Source organism: Cyrtonyx montezumae, unplaced genomic scaffold, assembly GCF_038088225.1.
Source record: "Cyrtonyx montezumae isolate F1298 unplaced genomic scaffold, pur_monq_1.0 scaffold_18, whole genome shotgun sequence".
NCBI classification, from domain to species: domain Eukaryota; kingdom Metazoa; phylum Chordata; class Aves; order Galliformes; family Odontophoridae; genus Cyrtonyx; species Cyrtonyx montezumae.
In genome coordinates, this window is record NW_027071914.1 from 15,639,588 (window position 1) to 15,655,647 (window position 16,060).

Below are 16,060 nucleotides of genomic sequence, written 5' to 3' on the forward strand. Positions count from 1 at the left end.
ATGGGATGGAGCAGCCCAGGCACATGGTGGGCTTCGTCCTCAGCCTGCAGTGAGGGCTGGGCCAGGCCTGGCTGGGAACCCCGACCTCAGTGCTGGGCCGGCTGCAGCCATGTAGTGTGTGCTGTGTCTGAAATGGTGTGTCCCGGATCAAAGCACGTCATGCTGACACGATCCTGCCTGGTGCCTCCAGGTTTGGGAAGGCAAGGCCTGCAGGAGCGAGCAGGGCAGGTGCTGCTGTTACTCCATGAGCTTGTTTTGCTTTTGCTGATTTCTGCCTTCTGTCACTTCAAGAATCTTTTGTTTTTCTTCTCACGGTGTGCTCCAGTGGCAGCTTCCTGATTTCAGTTACCCCATGGCAGGCACTGTGTGAGCAGATAAATTTCATGACACGCTGCACTGTTCTACTTCCCTTTGTCTAAGTGTGGTCTGCAGGGAGTTACCTGTAAGTGCAAACAAAGCACAAATAAAACCATAATAAGCATCAGGTGGGTCACAAGGCTCAGGTGGCTGGGAAGGCTGTGTGTGTTATTTTCCTATCAAAAAGATGGAAGAAAATACTGTTTTATTTCATTCTCAGATAAACATCTGAGAGCAGTGAACACTAAGGGGGTGAAATGAAGTTCGATAAGGCGTATCCACCAGATGAGAAGAGTCCTTAATGAGTGTTTGGTGCAAGGCCAGAGAGCTTACTGCTCTTCCTGTGTCTGTGCTGTAGGGGACACAGATGGGGAAAGCAGCAGCTTTTAAAATCCAGGAGCAGATTATCAAGATCTGAGCTGTTAGTGAGGTTCATCTAATGCAGCAAGGGCAGCCATGGGTCCCAGCATGGGGCTGGGTGGGAAGCAGCTGCTGCAACCAGTGCTGCTGTCTGGTGGGCCCCCAGCTCCTTTGGTGGAAGCTGTGCTGCTGCCCACTTGGGCATCTTCAGGATTTCCCAGCTCCAGGTTTGTGCCCAGTGGGGTTGATCCTTTATCAGCAGGCAATGTCCAGGTTAATGTGATGCAGAGCAGGTAGTGGGAGGGATGCCCTTCTGGAGTCTTCTGATCCTGCTATTTTCAGTACTGGATACAATAAGTAACTTGAGTGATGGAAGTTATAAGCATTTGTAATAAATCTGTAAATAACTTTCCCACTTGGAATTAAATATTTATTCCTCTGGAGTCTCGTTGTTAGTATAAGTAGCTAGCATTGTCTGGGAGTGCATACCCATTGAGACTTTAAGCAATGTGTGGCTTTAAAAGATCCGTGGAGAGAGATGGTAGTGATGCTTTGCAAGAAACAGAGCAGATGTAGGTATGCAAATATTGAAGTGAGCACGAGTAGCCCGATTCTGAAATCATTCAGGTATTTGAGACAAGCCCTGCTAAAAGTTTCTGAATCTTCCTTCCCCCCTCGATCCCAAATTCTTACTATAATAATAAAACCTTTTAACAACTGGAAAAAAAATCAGTTCTAGGTAAGATGTTGTGCTCTGTCACGTGACCTGCTGCAGAATGATGAATAGCTTCAGGTGATGTATTAATCTACGAAAATATTTGTGAACAAATGGGAATGTTTATTTATAATTACTCAGTTATTGTGTAGAGCTTTATAGATGCCTCTGTGTGACAGTGACTAATGTTTTTAGGGGGGTCTGTTCATGCTGCCTTTGAACAATTCTTGTACTTCTCAAAAAAACACTAACAATTCTCTTTCTCCTTTTAGGTATCCGGAAGGTTTGAAGTCACCAGAAGAAAAGGTAGGGAAGTTTCCTTTCAATTTGCTTGTTGGTGTTGAGTATTCTTGCAGTGACTTCTTAAAACAAACATGAGTTTACACATTTGCTGCTGGATTTCAAAGGCTGCCTCCTAGCACTTGCCTGACAGGTTTTTACAGTAGTGACTTGTAGATTTTCTTTTTTTAAATGCAAAGTTGTTCTTTCTGCACAGAATTGCATGACAGTCTTGGGGATACTAGACAAAGTTGAAGTGCTGGCAGAGGATCTGAACTCTGACCGTGGGAGCAGAGTTCTTGAGGGTTTGGAGGAAGGCTCAAAAAAGGTTTTCAGTGTATTAGTGAGCTTCAAATCCATCCCAAGGTGCAGTAATGTTGAACGTTAGCTTGATGGTGCCCTGAGTTCAGGTCCTGCTCTGGCAAACTCTCTTGCACTGGTGTTAGTAAATGGTTGCTTGCTGCTGCAAGCAGCTGTGTGAGAGTTGGCTGTCAAAGAGCTCATCCTGGTTACTCGTTTTTGATTTTGTTCCAAAGTTTTTTGGATTATGCAGCTGTTTTCCTCATCTGTGTCGGTATAATGTGGAGTGGGTGGCACTCTCCTGTTGAACGAACAAATGGACCCTGTTTTTATTCAGTAACTACTTTAATTGCTTCAGGCATCTTGTATATCAGAAAGAAGTGGTAACTAGCACTGTTCTATCATATAAATGAAAAGGTCAGGTACAAGTGTAACTTGTCATCTGGGCAATGATTGGATTTCCTGTGTGCTTTTCACAGTGGTCATGGTTTTCCAGGCAAAGGTTCTGCAGCCAGGTGAGGCTGAGACAGCAAGGGGACTTGAACCATTTAAATAATAGCTGTTGCTGTAGAAGAAATTTGGTTTGCTTAGGTTTTTGGCATGCGTACATTTGGCCAAATTTCTGCGAACTGAATTTCTATCATTTTTCTAATCATGATATCCTGTTTATCAGGCCTCGATCAGCCCTGAGGAGGGCTCTTGAGCTGTTAAAGTGGATCGAAGATGCAAAGAAACATTTCTGCTTCCAGGACGTGTAGACATTGTTCTAACTGTATGTGTGGTGCAGTTCATTACTGATGTAGAAGCTGAGTCCAGTCTTGGGCTGGTGAAAATGGATTCAGTGAACAAAATTTTGTGGAAGTACCATGAGTTCAGATGTGATTTGGGTTGCCAAAGTCTATTTACCATTGAAAGTATTCAGAGCACTGAAGAACTCAAATAGCAATTTTTGAAAGTAATACTGAATTCATGGATTGTGCAGGTGCTTTGGAAATGTTCCTTGAGAGCAGTGATTGGATTTTGAGTTCGGTGGCTCTAAGCACTGAATTTCCAGGCTCACTTAGCTGGATTTCTTTGTCTCCACAGTGTGGGTAAGGCTTGACTTCTGTCTGGAGAATGTAAAGTAGTGATTTCTGAATAGAAAACACTTTCTGAGGGTGAAACAAAAGTGTTATTATATTGTGTATTTCTGCCAAAGGACTTATCTGTCAGGAGGCTTAGATACAGGGGAGTGTGCAGGGGAGTGCAGAGGAAGGGTATGGTAGCCAAGAAGGGAAGATTCTGCTCTTCAATGCAGACTCAAAAATCAGGTGTCTGAGGGACTCATTGGAATTCAGGAAGAAAATGCTAACATGGTAAGTACATGTTGGTCAATAAAGCCTGTGGATTTGCTAAGCTGCCAGGGGGTTTCTCAGCACAGATTAAGGATCGTCATCTCTGGAGTCAGTCCTCAGTAGTTCCTGTAAAGTAATCCAACAAGTCTCCTTCAGGAGCCCGATGAGCATTTAATGTTTGCAGAGCAGGTATACTTAGGCCTAGAAAAAAAATAACAGGAATGTAAATATATGTATGCACACAAGAATTTAGTCTAAATTTTGTTATGTGATCTTTTTAAATAATGATTTTTTTTCACCTGAGGAAACTAGAGAGGATTGCAAGAGGTTTGAGTGTTTCTGTTTGGAGAAGATGGATGCTGTTCCCTATCCCTGGTGGAATATTTGGCTTTGTGGTTGAAAGCTGAAAAATGAAACTCAGAATACTTAACAGAAATCACCACAAATGAAAGTTGTAGTAAGAATATTTTATTATATTGCTTTCATTATGTTGGGCTTGTGGATGTGCAAGGGCAGTTTTAAAGGTTTTGCTGAAGTGAGGGGCAATCCTGGCTTATGCTTGTCAGATTTCTATCTCTTTTGGGTGAAAGGTTTGATTTCCTTAGATTGAAGGAATTTCCTTCTTTCAAAGGAAACGAAGCCTTGATTGTTGTCAAATGGTCTTTGCTTAAACACTAACTCACTGTGCTTATTTCTTTCTACAAATAGTCCCTTCAATAGGTGCTTGCTGGTCAGTTCTGCCTGGACGTTGTATGTATTAGAAGAAAGATGAGTGCTTCTTTTTTAGCTGTGGGTAAGCGTGTTTAAACTGGGATGCTTTTGGTTTCTGGAGTCAGGACTGTGCAGTGCTGGAGAAATTCTGAAGCAGCTCCAAAGCCCATTACAATCGATGGATGGTTTCCTTTGGCTTCTGTGGGCACTGGATCAAATATAATTACATGAACTTTTAATTGCTGTGGAACGGAGGGGAGATGCCTCCCTGGCTGTAGCTGGCAGCCACCTTCCTCTGTGATGTATGAAGACTGATTTCTTTCTGAATTCAAGGGGCAGTGACAGCAGATCTGTTTTGTTCCTGGGATGTCGAGCTGGTGTTTGGCTATTAACCTTTTAGACTAAAAATGCTCTGTGAACTGAAAAAACTCATTCTGGTAGCTGATTAGAAGCTGCAACAATATTTTTGTACTTCCTGTTTAATCCCATCAAGTTGAAATTTTGCTCTCAGACATAACCCACTGCAGTTTGCATCTGCATTATACTCATGTAATGGGAAAAAAAACATGACATGAAATGCTGGATTTGTGATACATTCTTTAAAAAGAAAAACAAAACCCAGCATGTGGTTAATAAGCATAGGATTTGAATACCATTTTCTTGCTCTTATAAACTCAAATTGGGGAGCATGGTGGAGCAGGTGGATTTTCTTTCCAAACTATCTGTTCTTCATGCTTCTGTCTAAATACTTGTTTACTCCATGTATTTATACAACCACACCCCTATGCAGTTCTTGCAGTGCAGATGCAGTATTACCTCTTAAAATTATTACTTTCTGGATTATTCTCATCTCAGCACCTGCAGGCACTCTGAGTGTATGTTGGGCACATGAGCTCCTTGCACTTGGGGAGATGAGTGGGGTTTGTTCTTGTCCTTGTGTCCAGGTGTGGATGTCCCTGATTTCATGTATTAGCATTATTATTGGTTCCCTGTAGCATTCAAGAAAGGGAAATTGTGTAAGAATGTTGATAGCCTATATTTTTAGATCTATTGCTGAGGATATTGAAAAGATGCATGGGGCACAGTGGAACAGGAGTTGAAGGGGAAGCTGCAGTTAGTGCTGACCAGTGGATGATGTTTGTATTAGTGAAAAGGAGTGAGAAAAACACTCAGCAAGGAACTGGGGGCTAAAAAAAATTATAGCAAGCAGAAGTGCTAAAGCAGGCTCCAAAGAGTATACCTGTGAGCGTTTGGCTTCACAATGGTGGGACCTTCAAAGATTGCAGTGTAGTGAGTAGATACAAATGTATGATACCCATCAGTTCCTGTTAAAGAAGTCTTGTGAACATGCATGACTTTCACATATCTAATTCCATGCATGCAGTAGAATGGACATCTGGTGGTTTTCCTGACTAATGAAGCAGATAAGGTCTAATTCTAACTTCTGGAGCTGACAAATGCTCCTGTTGCTATTGGCAGTGCAGGGCTAAAGGTGCTCAGTATCTAGAGTAAGTTGTAGGCAGGCTAGAACTGTATGGCTACGTGTGGATAGTCGCAGTAAGTAGAGAACTAGATTGTCTGTAGACATGAATGAGCAAAGCTGTGCTGAATTAACTGCTCATGCTTTTTACTAGCTGAGGATCTAGTCCAAACACTTAACACTTTTAATTTGTTTTTATGTTGCTCACAATCATTCATTCAACAAATTAGTGTCAAAAGATGCTTTTTAGACCGTTCAGCCAAGAAATGTTCAAGCAGATTGCTTCCACTCTGCTTGTCCATATAATCTGAAATGAGATGCAACTCCAGGCTTATTCAAACAACCAGCATCAAACCGCCATAGAGATACAAACTTCAGCTATCTGTTCAGCATTAAAAGGATGAAGCTTTTTCTTCGAAGCATTCAGAAGCTCTGTTTTGTGGAAGTCTTATTTGTGCTTTGATGTATTTAATGGCACAGAATCCTCATTGCTGTAGTCACTGTGAAGGACTGTAGAATGGAAAACACTGAAGTTGCAGTAGTTTTATTGGAAGTTTCTGGGTGTGCATCAGTTAGTAGTGGTGGAAGATCCTGCCAAAAGCTTAAGAGATATTTCATTACTTGCCATTTATGCCCTAGATGAAAAACTGAGTCATGGTTATAAAACAGTAATGCCCTTTAGAAATTCTATTGACTTCATCCTTTCCTTTTGCACATTTCAAATTTCCACCTACCTGCGGGAGATGAAAGACTCAAAACTTGGCAGGAGTGGCAAGTTTCTCTCCTCAGACCCTTTAGGAATGCAGTGGAGTGATTGGCTGTAATTTCTCTTGTAGTAAATCATGTCTTAATTTCCTATTCCATTCTTCTCTTCCTACTGCTGGAGTCCAAGAAATCTGTCTTCATTCCTCATGGCCTGGTCAAACCTCCTGAAAATAACAGCTGTGCTCCTGAAGATCTTGGCTGTTAGGCTGTTCAGATGACATCTTGATTAAAGGTGCTACACAAATGTATATACACCTCTGTGTGTGCTCTATACGTAAGGAGTTGGCACGTTTCTATAGAGGCAGACTAATTGAAGTTGGGAGTGGAGGTTGGATGAAGTTGTTCACTCCCACATTCACTGACGTCAGTGTTTAATTATGATGTTACATGTTGTGGTTTTAGGTGATGTGAGTTAACAGGGAATAAAACCATGTGGAGAGAGAAGGACCCAAAACAGTTGACTCATTTGCTGGTGTTAGATATAGTAGTTAATTAATCAGTAATTTGAGTGCTCCCATACAACCTTATCATAGCTGTTGGTTCTGTGCCACATATCCAATCTGAACTTCCCCTGTTGCTACTTAAAACTGTTTCCTTGTCCTATTGCTTGTCACCTGAAAGAGACTGCAGCTTCCTTGCTGTGACCTGGCTTTGGGAAGCCCAATTTCAGCAGTCACTCCTTTCTAACTCCTGTTTTCTAGTTCCTTTGCTGATGTTGTCACCCTTTTCTATGCATGTTTAAGAAACCCTCTATTTTTGCCTCTAAGCCTTGGCATGCTGTTTCACCCAGCAACCTATGTACCTGTCCAGGCCATGGGTGGACGCTTTCTTTGGGGGAGTGCTGCAGAAAGAGCATTGAATACTTTACTAAAAACTGGATAAACAGCATCTCCAGCTTCTCCTTCATCTACTATGGGGATAATCTTGTCATAGAAGAAGACCAGGTGAGTCAGGCAGGGCTTGCCTTTCATAACCCAGTGCTGGCTGCAGCTGATCCCTCAGTTGTCATCCCATACAGCTGAGAGGACAACTGAAATGATCTGTTGCATAATCTTCCCTGGTACTGAGGTTGGACTGACAGCCTGTAATTCCGCAGATCCTCCTTCCTGCCCTTTTTGTGGATTGCAGTTGCATTCCCTAATCTCCATTCCCAGCCCTACACTGTTAGTCAGGGCTGCTGGTAAATTACTGAAGTCAAATACTGTTGTTAGGCAGCACAGTGCATGATGTGGAAGCCTCTCTCCTATTGAGAGGGCTTGCTTGCATGCAGTGTTGAAAGGTGCATATTTGCTGGAAACCCTGAGCTGCCAGACCATGGTACAATAAACTGTTTTGTGAGGGTTAAAGAAAAATGAGCAGATGTTTCTTGTAAGGGCAGCAGAGGATGGTACGTGTCTCAAACCTGTGAAATAGCAGATTGCAGACTTCCAGTCAGAAAGCCTGACATCCAGGATCACTTCTGGTCTCAATGAATTTAAGTCATGGTTTGAAATATGCTGCTGGGCCACTTAATGTGCAAGAGTGTGGTATATTTTCAGTTAGACTTGCTGGGTTTCAGCATGCCATTTCTTCCTAAACTGAGCTTTTATCACAAGGCAGGGCAATTAAGTTAATATTCCAGGGCTTCAACTCACTGCCCAAAGATGAGATAAACGAAGACAAATTGCCCTCTCTGTGCTCCCTCAATACAGGCAGCTGTAACCAGGTGTCTGTGGCCTTTACCTATGGTGGCAGCAGTGTGTGCCAAGCACTGCCCTGGTCAGCCCAGCTGAAGCAGTGGGGTGGTACAGCAGGGACTGCCAGTGCTGCCCTCCCATCTCCTCCTGGTGCTGCTGGACTCTGTCAGGGTGATAGCTGCAAGGTGAGCATTGGCTTTTGCAGTCCATCCCTACGGGTCTGTTGATGTTTTCTGCTGCACTGAATTCTCACTGAACCCCACAGGATGCAGAGAATGAACTGGGCTGGGCTGTGGTGCTGTAGGAGATACTCTGCTTAAATGAGAGGTTTATCAGGGGGCTGTGTTGTGTTCATGAGTGTTTCTTTCAGATTTTTTGTTTCCAAGCCAGATTTCAGCTGGGTGATTAGTATTTCAGTATAATTTTAATAGGAAATTATGAGTCTATAAAACATTCCAGTTGTTCTTGGTGTTCAGAGAAGAAAAATCTCATGTGTGTAAGGTGATGCAATTACTTTTCTAAGAGGGTTTTCATTATGCACCTAACAGCACATTTAGTGTATTTGGTAGACCAAAATAGAGCTAGAATAGAATGAATAAGCCATTTTGGTCCATTGGGTAAACTCTGCAAGTTTAAGCATTTGTAAATATGGGTTTTGCCAGCAGAGCTGATTGGTGATTCTGAGTCTGCTCCAGTCTCTGAGACAAGTAATCAAGGCTTAATAGCCTTCCATAAATATTTCCTTGTTTGTCACAAGGCAGTAGTTATTTATCTATGCCATACTGCTTGTTTGCTGTTTGATGAGATCTGTAGGAGAATATGAGAGTGGTTTGTTGTTTTGCATTCAACTGTAAGGCATCATAACCACTGCTAACAGTTTTCCTTGTGGGATGGAGGTAGGAGGGGCAGGTATCATGCTGTTGAGAAAGTAGCTTGACTTCCTCACATCCCAGCCCCTTCTCCTCCCTATTCTCCCAGGAGAGTGCTATGTCTTATGGTTACTCCTTTTAAGCTCTGTTTTGGTGACGTTAAAAATGTGCCTTCCTTCTGCTGAACTTCTGACTTCCATCCACTCCTCGGATGTGATACTCAGTAGGGTTGAATCCCAGCCCAGCTGCACTTCTGGTTACATAGAAAACTATTGGACACTTAGGAAATCCAGCTACATATTCTACCAGGGTGAAATTAGTGTGCAAAAAGTGATTCAGGACCTATAGGACCTATAGATTTCAGAGCCTGTTCCTTCAAAAGGGATAAGCTGGAGCCTGACTTCTAATTTTATTCAGTGTATAGGTTCAGCTCAGCTGGGTTATCAGTGTCTGTTCCTGTAGTTCATTGGATGAAATAGTTGGTGGAAGGACAACAGCTGAAATGCACCTTGTGCAGCCAGCAGATAATAGCATGGAGTTATGCTCTTGCTTGGAGAATAAAAAGTACATGAAGAAAGAAGTGCCCTGTTCTCTATCTGCAGAATTGGCAGTTTTTCCAGATGTCACTTCTTACAAGTTTTCAATTTAGTTTCTCACTACAGCTACAAAGCAAGTGGCAATAGTGCACAGTGACCCTTCATCTATTTGTTGGGCTTCTGCCACTGAAAGTCTGTGGTGTGAACTGCCTGTGCTAGGAATTTACTTTACATATTTGAATCATTTTAACTCACTTTCTCCCAGAGTTACTGAAGCTGGATCTTTTCTTATCCTTTCAAAGTTTTTCTTTTCCTTGCTATTATTTCTTTTCACCTACTTATTTTGTCTGAAATCATTAGTTTTTCTTAAATTATATCATAATCCTATTTAGGTTTTAACCCTTCCTTATACCCCATTAAATCCATAAGTTCATCAGCCACATTTAGCAGAATCAGCAATATGGCAAACTTTATTCTCTGGGAATAGAGTCAATGAAGCCAGAAATTGGAGGCAGCCCTGTGCAGCTGTTATCAGCATGTCTGACTCTGCTGACACCCGTGTCAGTGAGGGATGATCCATTGCCAGTGACATTTGTACAGAGAAACAGCAGTTCATACAGGACAGGATTGTTGCAATTAGCTCAGCTGTACTGCCAGGCATGTGAGCTGGGGAAGATGCTGATGGGATGTACCCAGCATGCAGGAGTGGGGATTTGAGCAGTGTCTCAACTACCAGGGAAGTATTCAGCAGTAAAATGACTGTATGACACACCGAAAGCACTAATAAATGGACTACGTTATCCTTACTGTATAACTGTACAAAAATGCTTTATATCTCTACAGCTGCTTCTGCTGCTGTGACAGGGTAAGCTGCCCATCGTGGGCTGCAAAATGTTCAGTGGACAGTTTGTAGTGGTCTCTTAGTCTCAAAACCACTGAGAGCCATTCCTTGGTGCTAGTCCCAGCATGGGGCCTAATCAAAGCCCGTGCAGGTACCTTGAACTGTCCCTGAAGCCCTGACTGCTCTCAGTACTAAGCACCATCTTTGAGGGAGATCTCATTATGAGTGTGGTGGTACAGCAGGAATGTGGAAAGCAGAAAGTCCTCGACTTTGTTTTTGGAAACAGAATAAATGCTTCCCACAAAACTTGGATGTATTTGGACAGCATCTTCATATGTATTCAAAACAGGTTGCCTATGTTAGAGGCTTTGCTAAGTGAGCATTTTGTTAAGGCTGAGCATGCATTTGCCACTGGAACATCCTAAAGCATCTCTGGAGAGCATGGAAGTGCTGGGGAGCTAAACCAGCTCTGTGTGAATCACAGGATCACTGTGAGCTTTGGGAAGCGTTCTGTTAGAATGCAATACTGCAAAAAGTGACTGCTTACCACGTTTTTTTAATGTTCACCTAATAAAAGTAGCATCAGCAGAACAAATCCTTGCTGGTGTGAATATTGGGGGCTGCAATTCATTCTTCAAAGGAAGTGTGCTCATCAGGGCATGTTTATCAGAGCGGAGCTGTATCGCACCTGCTTAGATGACCCTGTCATCTTTTCACACATCTTGAACTGAGCACCTGTAGCATTTTAAAACAGAAGCAATAATTAAAGTCCCCTGCCTTCTCTCTCACCCCTCTCCCTTCCAGCAGGCAGGAGCTCTGTGATTATTTCACAAGATGTTTGCTCACCGGAGGGGAAGAGCTTGGTCTTGCTGTGAAAGCAGCTCTGCTTGCTTTTCTCTCTGAATGTGTGCCCCAACGTGGACTTCTACCATGGTCTCTTTTTTTTTCCCCGTTTATTTGGGAAAGCCTGAAGCATTATATTCGTCTGCAGGTATCACAATTAATAGAATGGATGACATAAAAGGGACACAATTCATTGCATTCATTTAACATAAGAACACAGGGAAAAGCAGGGACATTTGTAGTGAGGAAAGTTCCTCAATAATTGTTGCCATAAATGCTGCTATGAAGATAAATGAGTCATTGTCCACAAGTATCACCTGTGGCAGTATTTTCCAACTGCTGGAAAGATTCCTGATACCACCAATGGCACCATCCATCTCCCTTGAGGCATTCCCTATGGCAGAAAGACCTGAGGTTTCTGTGAGCATACCTTAGAGCTACTGGGAATGTTCTATGCAGCCAAAGGATTGGGTTTCTTTTGGTAGGATTTGGTTAGTGCTTGCTGAAGACATTTTCTCTGTGCCAGTTATTTGTCAGGCACTAGGGTTTGGAAGGGAGAAAGCAATATCTTTTATTAGGTCATCTGAGATAGAAGGAAACCAGGGAGATTTGAGTACAGGAGTAGTCTGTCAGGTCTAGAGCATTAATGGCAGTTGTCAGATATTGGATTCCAGCTCTTTATTCTTGAACAGAATTTGCTGATTTAAAGTTACTGTAAACGTATTCTGCTTTCTTTACTCGATATCAAAATCTAATTGTGTTTGCCAGCTATTGTGGTAAAAATGACCTTCAGCTTTCTCTTCCTTATCTCCTTTGTGTTATTTTTAATCTTTCTTTTTTGGGGGTTAAAAAAAAAAGTTTTGACAAAATATTTAATGTGATGCCAGCTATCTGTAGTAGTTAAAAATATATATTTATAAATAAAAATAGTCTGACCTGGCAGCCAAGGCTTTAGGGTTGTTCTGTGGTGGTGGGGTACATGACAGCGTGGCTTAATGGGATGTGAACATCACTAAAGCTGATGTGATTTTCAAGATAAAAATCTACTTAAAAGTAATTATAATATTTAGCTTCATATCGCTAGCAAAATGTCAGTCCTGTGTAATCTCATAGCTGTGATGTGCCTCTCCCTTGCAGGGCAGTAGCAAATCCTTCAGGTCCTGGCTATGTTCAGCCTTAATACGTTGCAGCTCGTGGCTGCCTGCTGGGGCACTCTGTGCTCCTTGCTGATCCCATCCCAACAGCTCTGATAAGCTTCAAATAACCGTGCGCATATGTTAAAGAGGGGGGAAAAAAGGCAAGACGCTTAAGTTGCAGATTATCCTTCAAAACTGCGGTGTGGCTTTTAGTATTTTTCTCTGTGGTTGGCCTCTTTTTTAAATGTTGCTTTTAAAATGGAGAGCCCAGAAGAGTGGCTGGTGCACTGAAGCTGTGAGCTGTGCCCCTGCCCCTGGCACACAGTGTCTGTCGGAGTCACAGTACTGCAGATCTGACTCTGTTGATGCCTGAGAGACTCCATCTATTCTGGTACTTCCAGTAGCAGAAGCGGAGCAGAGATTTATGAGAGTGGTTAAAAATACTCCTATTGATTCTTGGAGCTATATTAGTCTGAGTGATTTGGTACGCTTTGCTTTCTGTGTGCAAACCTCATTCGGTTGCTGTTTTGTGCCTTTGTCGTGATTTCAGCGAGGCAAGTTTAAAGGGAAAGTAATATCTATTGATCTGATACAAGTTGTAAGAGGAAAAAAAACAGGAGACAGCAGAAGGAGGTACTGGTGCTCTGGCACTCCGTCCTGTATCAGCAGTACTTGTGCTGAATATATGGGTGTGCTGGGTTTATGTTATAGCTAACTCCTGTCCCTCAGTCTTTATTGTGTTGGAGACCCTGAGGTGCATCTGGAGTGCTCAGAACCCAATACCTCTAGCTGAGTCTCTGTGCTTCAGAAGTATTTCGACTTCTAGCAGGAATTAATAGGAATTTTATGTATCTCTGCTGGCTGCATGCATGGTCTTGAATGGATTTCAGTTTTGTATTGACTTCATTTCAAATATGGCCTTTTTATCCTAAAAGCCTTGGTATTATCTCAATTACAGCAAGTAACCTTTCTCTTTCCTCACGTACAAAGTGAGGATAACACCAAATAAACTTAGAAATGTTGCGTGGGGTGGTGAAAGTATTTTGGTATCCTTAAAATAAAGCTGTTAGTGAAACTGTGCACATGTGCCAGCAATACGCTCTGCAGTGGCAGGTGACAGTGCTCGGTCTGGGTTCAGGAGATGACACCGAGTCAGCCACTGTAAGCTGCTAAAAATACACACAGGTTGGAGACCGGGGCTCAGGGACTGGGCAGGGGCAGTGGTTTGCTGAGCTCCTGTCCTTCTTCCAGCAGAGCCCCTCTCCACAGTGTGGTTCCACCTCTTGTACACTGAAACGTGGCTGATGTTGTCTGATATTCCATGTAAAGCTGTTTGAAGTTATTAGGTTTGGCAGGGAGGTTGGACTAGATGATCTCTAGAGGTCTCTTCCAGCCCCTGCAGTTCTGTGGTTGTGTGGTTTTTGGGAACGCAGTGAAAATTAAGAAGGAGGCAGTTTATTTCTGGTTGCATGGATGCTGCAGTGATGCTGGAGGAGGTTGGGTGTGACCCAGGCTGATGGTCTGCAGAGCAGAGCTGTCTGCCCTTGGCTGTGCTTGGTTTCCTGCAAATCTCAGCCCTTCAGAAGTGCTGGTTCCTGTCAGGCTTGCACCGCGATGTTTTCACGTGTGGGCAGGCAGAGAAAACAATTCTTCAAAACTTTGTAGAAAGAGCTTTCAGACTCTCTTATCTGGAAATAAATTTTTGGCTAAGGGCAAGTTAAATCAGATGCTCTTTGAAAGAGAAGCAGCAGAATGGAAAGGCTGCCTGAGAGCCTGCTTGATGCTGGGAAGGAAAACCCAACAGGAGGCACAGGAGGGTCAGGAAGAGGCGATTTCTGTCCTGTGGCAATTAGAATGGGTGAGCAAGAGGATTGTTTTGAAGAAAAACAAAGACCCTAGCGCTTTGAAAGAAGAAAGCCCTGGGTCTGGTCTGCCTTGCTGATCTAAATCTTGATCAGATTAGTCATTCATGAAGGTGAGGCAGGGACTACAGGAGACCTGGAGCGGAAGAGATGGAATTGCTTGCTGGGGAAGTTATTTACTGGGCTGCTGCTAGTTCTTATTGGTGCTTTCTACTATTTCTCCTATGTGTGTTTTCAGAGCAGGTGGCTTTCCTGTTGAAGAACTCTGAATACTGCAGAGGAATGAAATTTGTCATCCTTAGGTGCGCTCATCAGTGCAAATCTAAAGGGATGCCCAGGGCATTTTAGCACCAGTGTGCTACAGCAGTTGTTGGTGTCCCTTTAACACTGAAGGACTGCACTGTGATCTGGTCTTCAGGGCACTGAATCCTCACTTCTGCATGGACACACTGGCCTGCCCCTAAATGCCCCATGAAGTGAGGCCTCCTGCCTGTTGCTGCTGCATTGCTTTGGGCCAGACCTGCTCATGGAGCCTTTGCTCCCTGTGTTCTGCTTGCTGCCAGGCTCACCCTGCTCTGCTTCTGCTGGGAGCTGTGCACCTGGCTGTGTTTGCAAATTTGGCCTTTAGCTGCTTGGTCTCCTGTCTCACTGATGGCTAGAGAGATCATGCAGAACATACAAAAGGACGTGGCGGCACGCAATGAATGATTATTAAGTGCCTGGTTCGTAGTGTTGCTTGAGCCAAGTTAGAGAGGCAGCCTTTGTGGTGGACATGTTATAGAGCTTCTGTTAGAGCAAGGGCACGTGCAAAGAAATGCATGAAATTCAGTGTCTCAGCCCTGCCTCCAGGAGCAGCACCCTTGTGTCTGCATCCCATCGCTTTGCACCCTTCCAGCAGCACTTCCCACGTGGAGTGAATTGCACCAAGCGTGCTCGAGGTGGAGTGTCGTTAGAGGAGAGTGTCAAAGTCAGTCTGACTTCTGTTAGCTGTGCTGAATTATTTTTGAGAGATGTTTCGGTGACATGGCTGGCCTCGGGTGACTTTCCTCTGCACCTTGTTGTGATACACAACTGCAAAATAGCTTCGTACAGGCCTCTCTGGGGAAGGCTGTGCTTTACAGCGAGAGATGAAATTGCAAGGTCTGCACTTACCTTCCTTTAAAAGGAGTAAAAAAGCATTTTAACAGCCCAAGGTAACCGTTAATGCTGATATTTTGTAGTGCCTTTCTTAAATACAGGGAGGTTTTGTTAATGCTGTAGTACTGGGGCAATACTCTACAGCTGACAGATTGCACTATCAATCACCTCACTTTTGTATTTCATTATTTCAGCTGATCTTACTCATCCCTAAAGGTTTTGGTTTGGGCTGAGGGGAGAAATGTGCATACGTGTGATACTGAGTGTTAAAAGCAGCAGCTGTGTGCACGTGCTCCTGGTTGCCCACCTGCAGGAGGTAGAGGGAAGTGGAGCCTTGGCAGATGTCTGTGCTCATGGTGAGCACTGGAAGGGGCACGTGGAGGCATGGGCAGGAACAGATCACAAATACAGCTGCTTATCTAAAGCTTATCTAAAGCTTGTGAAGATTCTACCTCAAATAATCCATCCTCCTCTGTCCTTCCTCTCATTCCCTCTTCACAAAAAGTATTCTGTGTGGGCAGTGTCTCTCTGCTTGAGCCAGTTATTTGGCTCTCAACAGCTACTTACTCTTTCAGAGCACTCTATTACTGCTTGGATTTGATTTTTCTTTTTTTTTGTATATACACAGTCACTTTGCTATTGTGCTGGCTGTGTGTCTGCAGATACAGGAGTGCCTCACCTCCCTGCCTCCCCGTACGCCCCATCTCTTGCTGTAGTATTGACATTTCTGTACCTGGTGGTAAAATTAATTAAATTGTTCCCTATTTATGAACTACTTTATTGCTTTGATTACTTATTGCAAATGCGGCTAATTTGATTTAGGCAATATTTAGTTCTGTTTCAGTAACTTTTCATTTTA

General features: G+C 43.3%; 1 protein-coding gene across 1 annotated transcript in view; it reads left to right on the forward strand.

Annotated features, from left to right (window-relative positions):
• The first annotated feature begins 813 nt into the window (after positions 1–813).
• The window catches only part of FSTL4 (follistatin like 4), a 160,076-nt gene continuing 144,829 nt past the window's right edge, over positions 814–16,060 (forward strand). Inside the window, exons 1-2 of the mRNA XM_065735022.1 lie at positions 814–990; positions 1,705–1,738. Of these exons, the coding sequence (XP_065591094.1) occupies positions 814–990; positions 1,705–1,738 (211 nt within the window). The remainder of the gene's footprint in view (positions 991–1,704; positions 1,739–16,060) is intronic.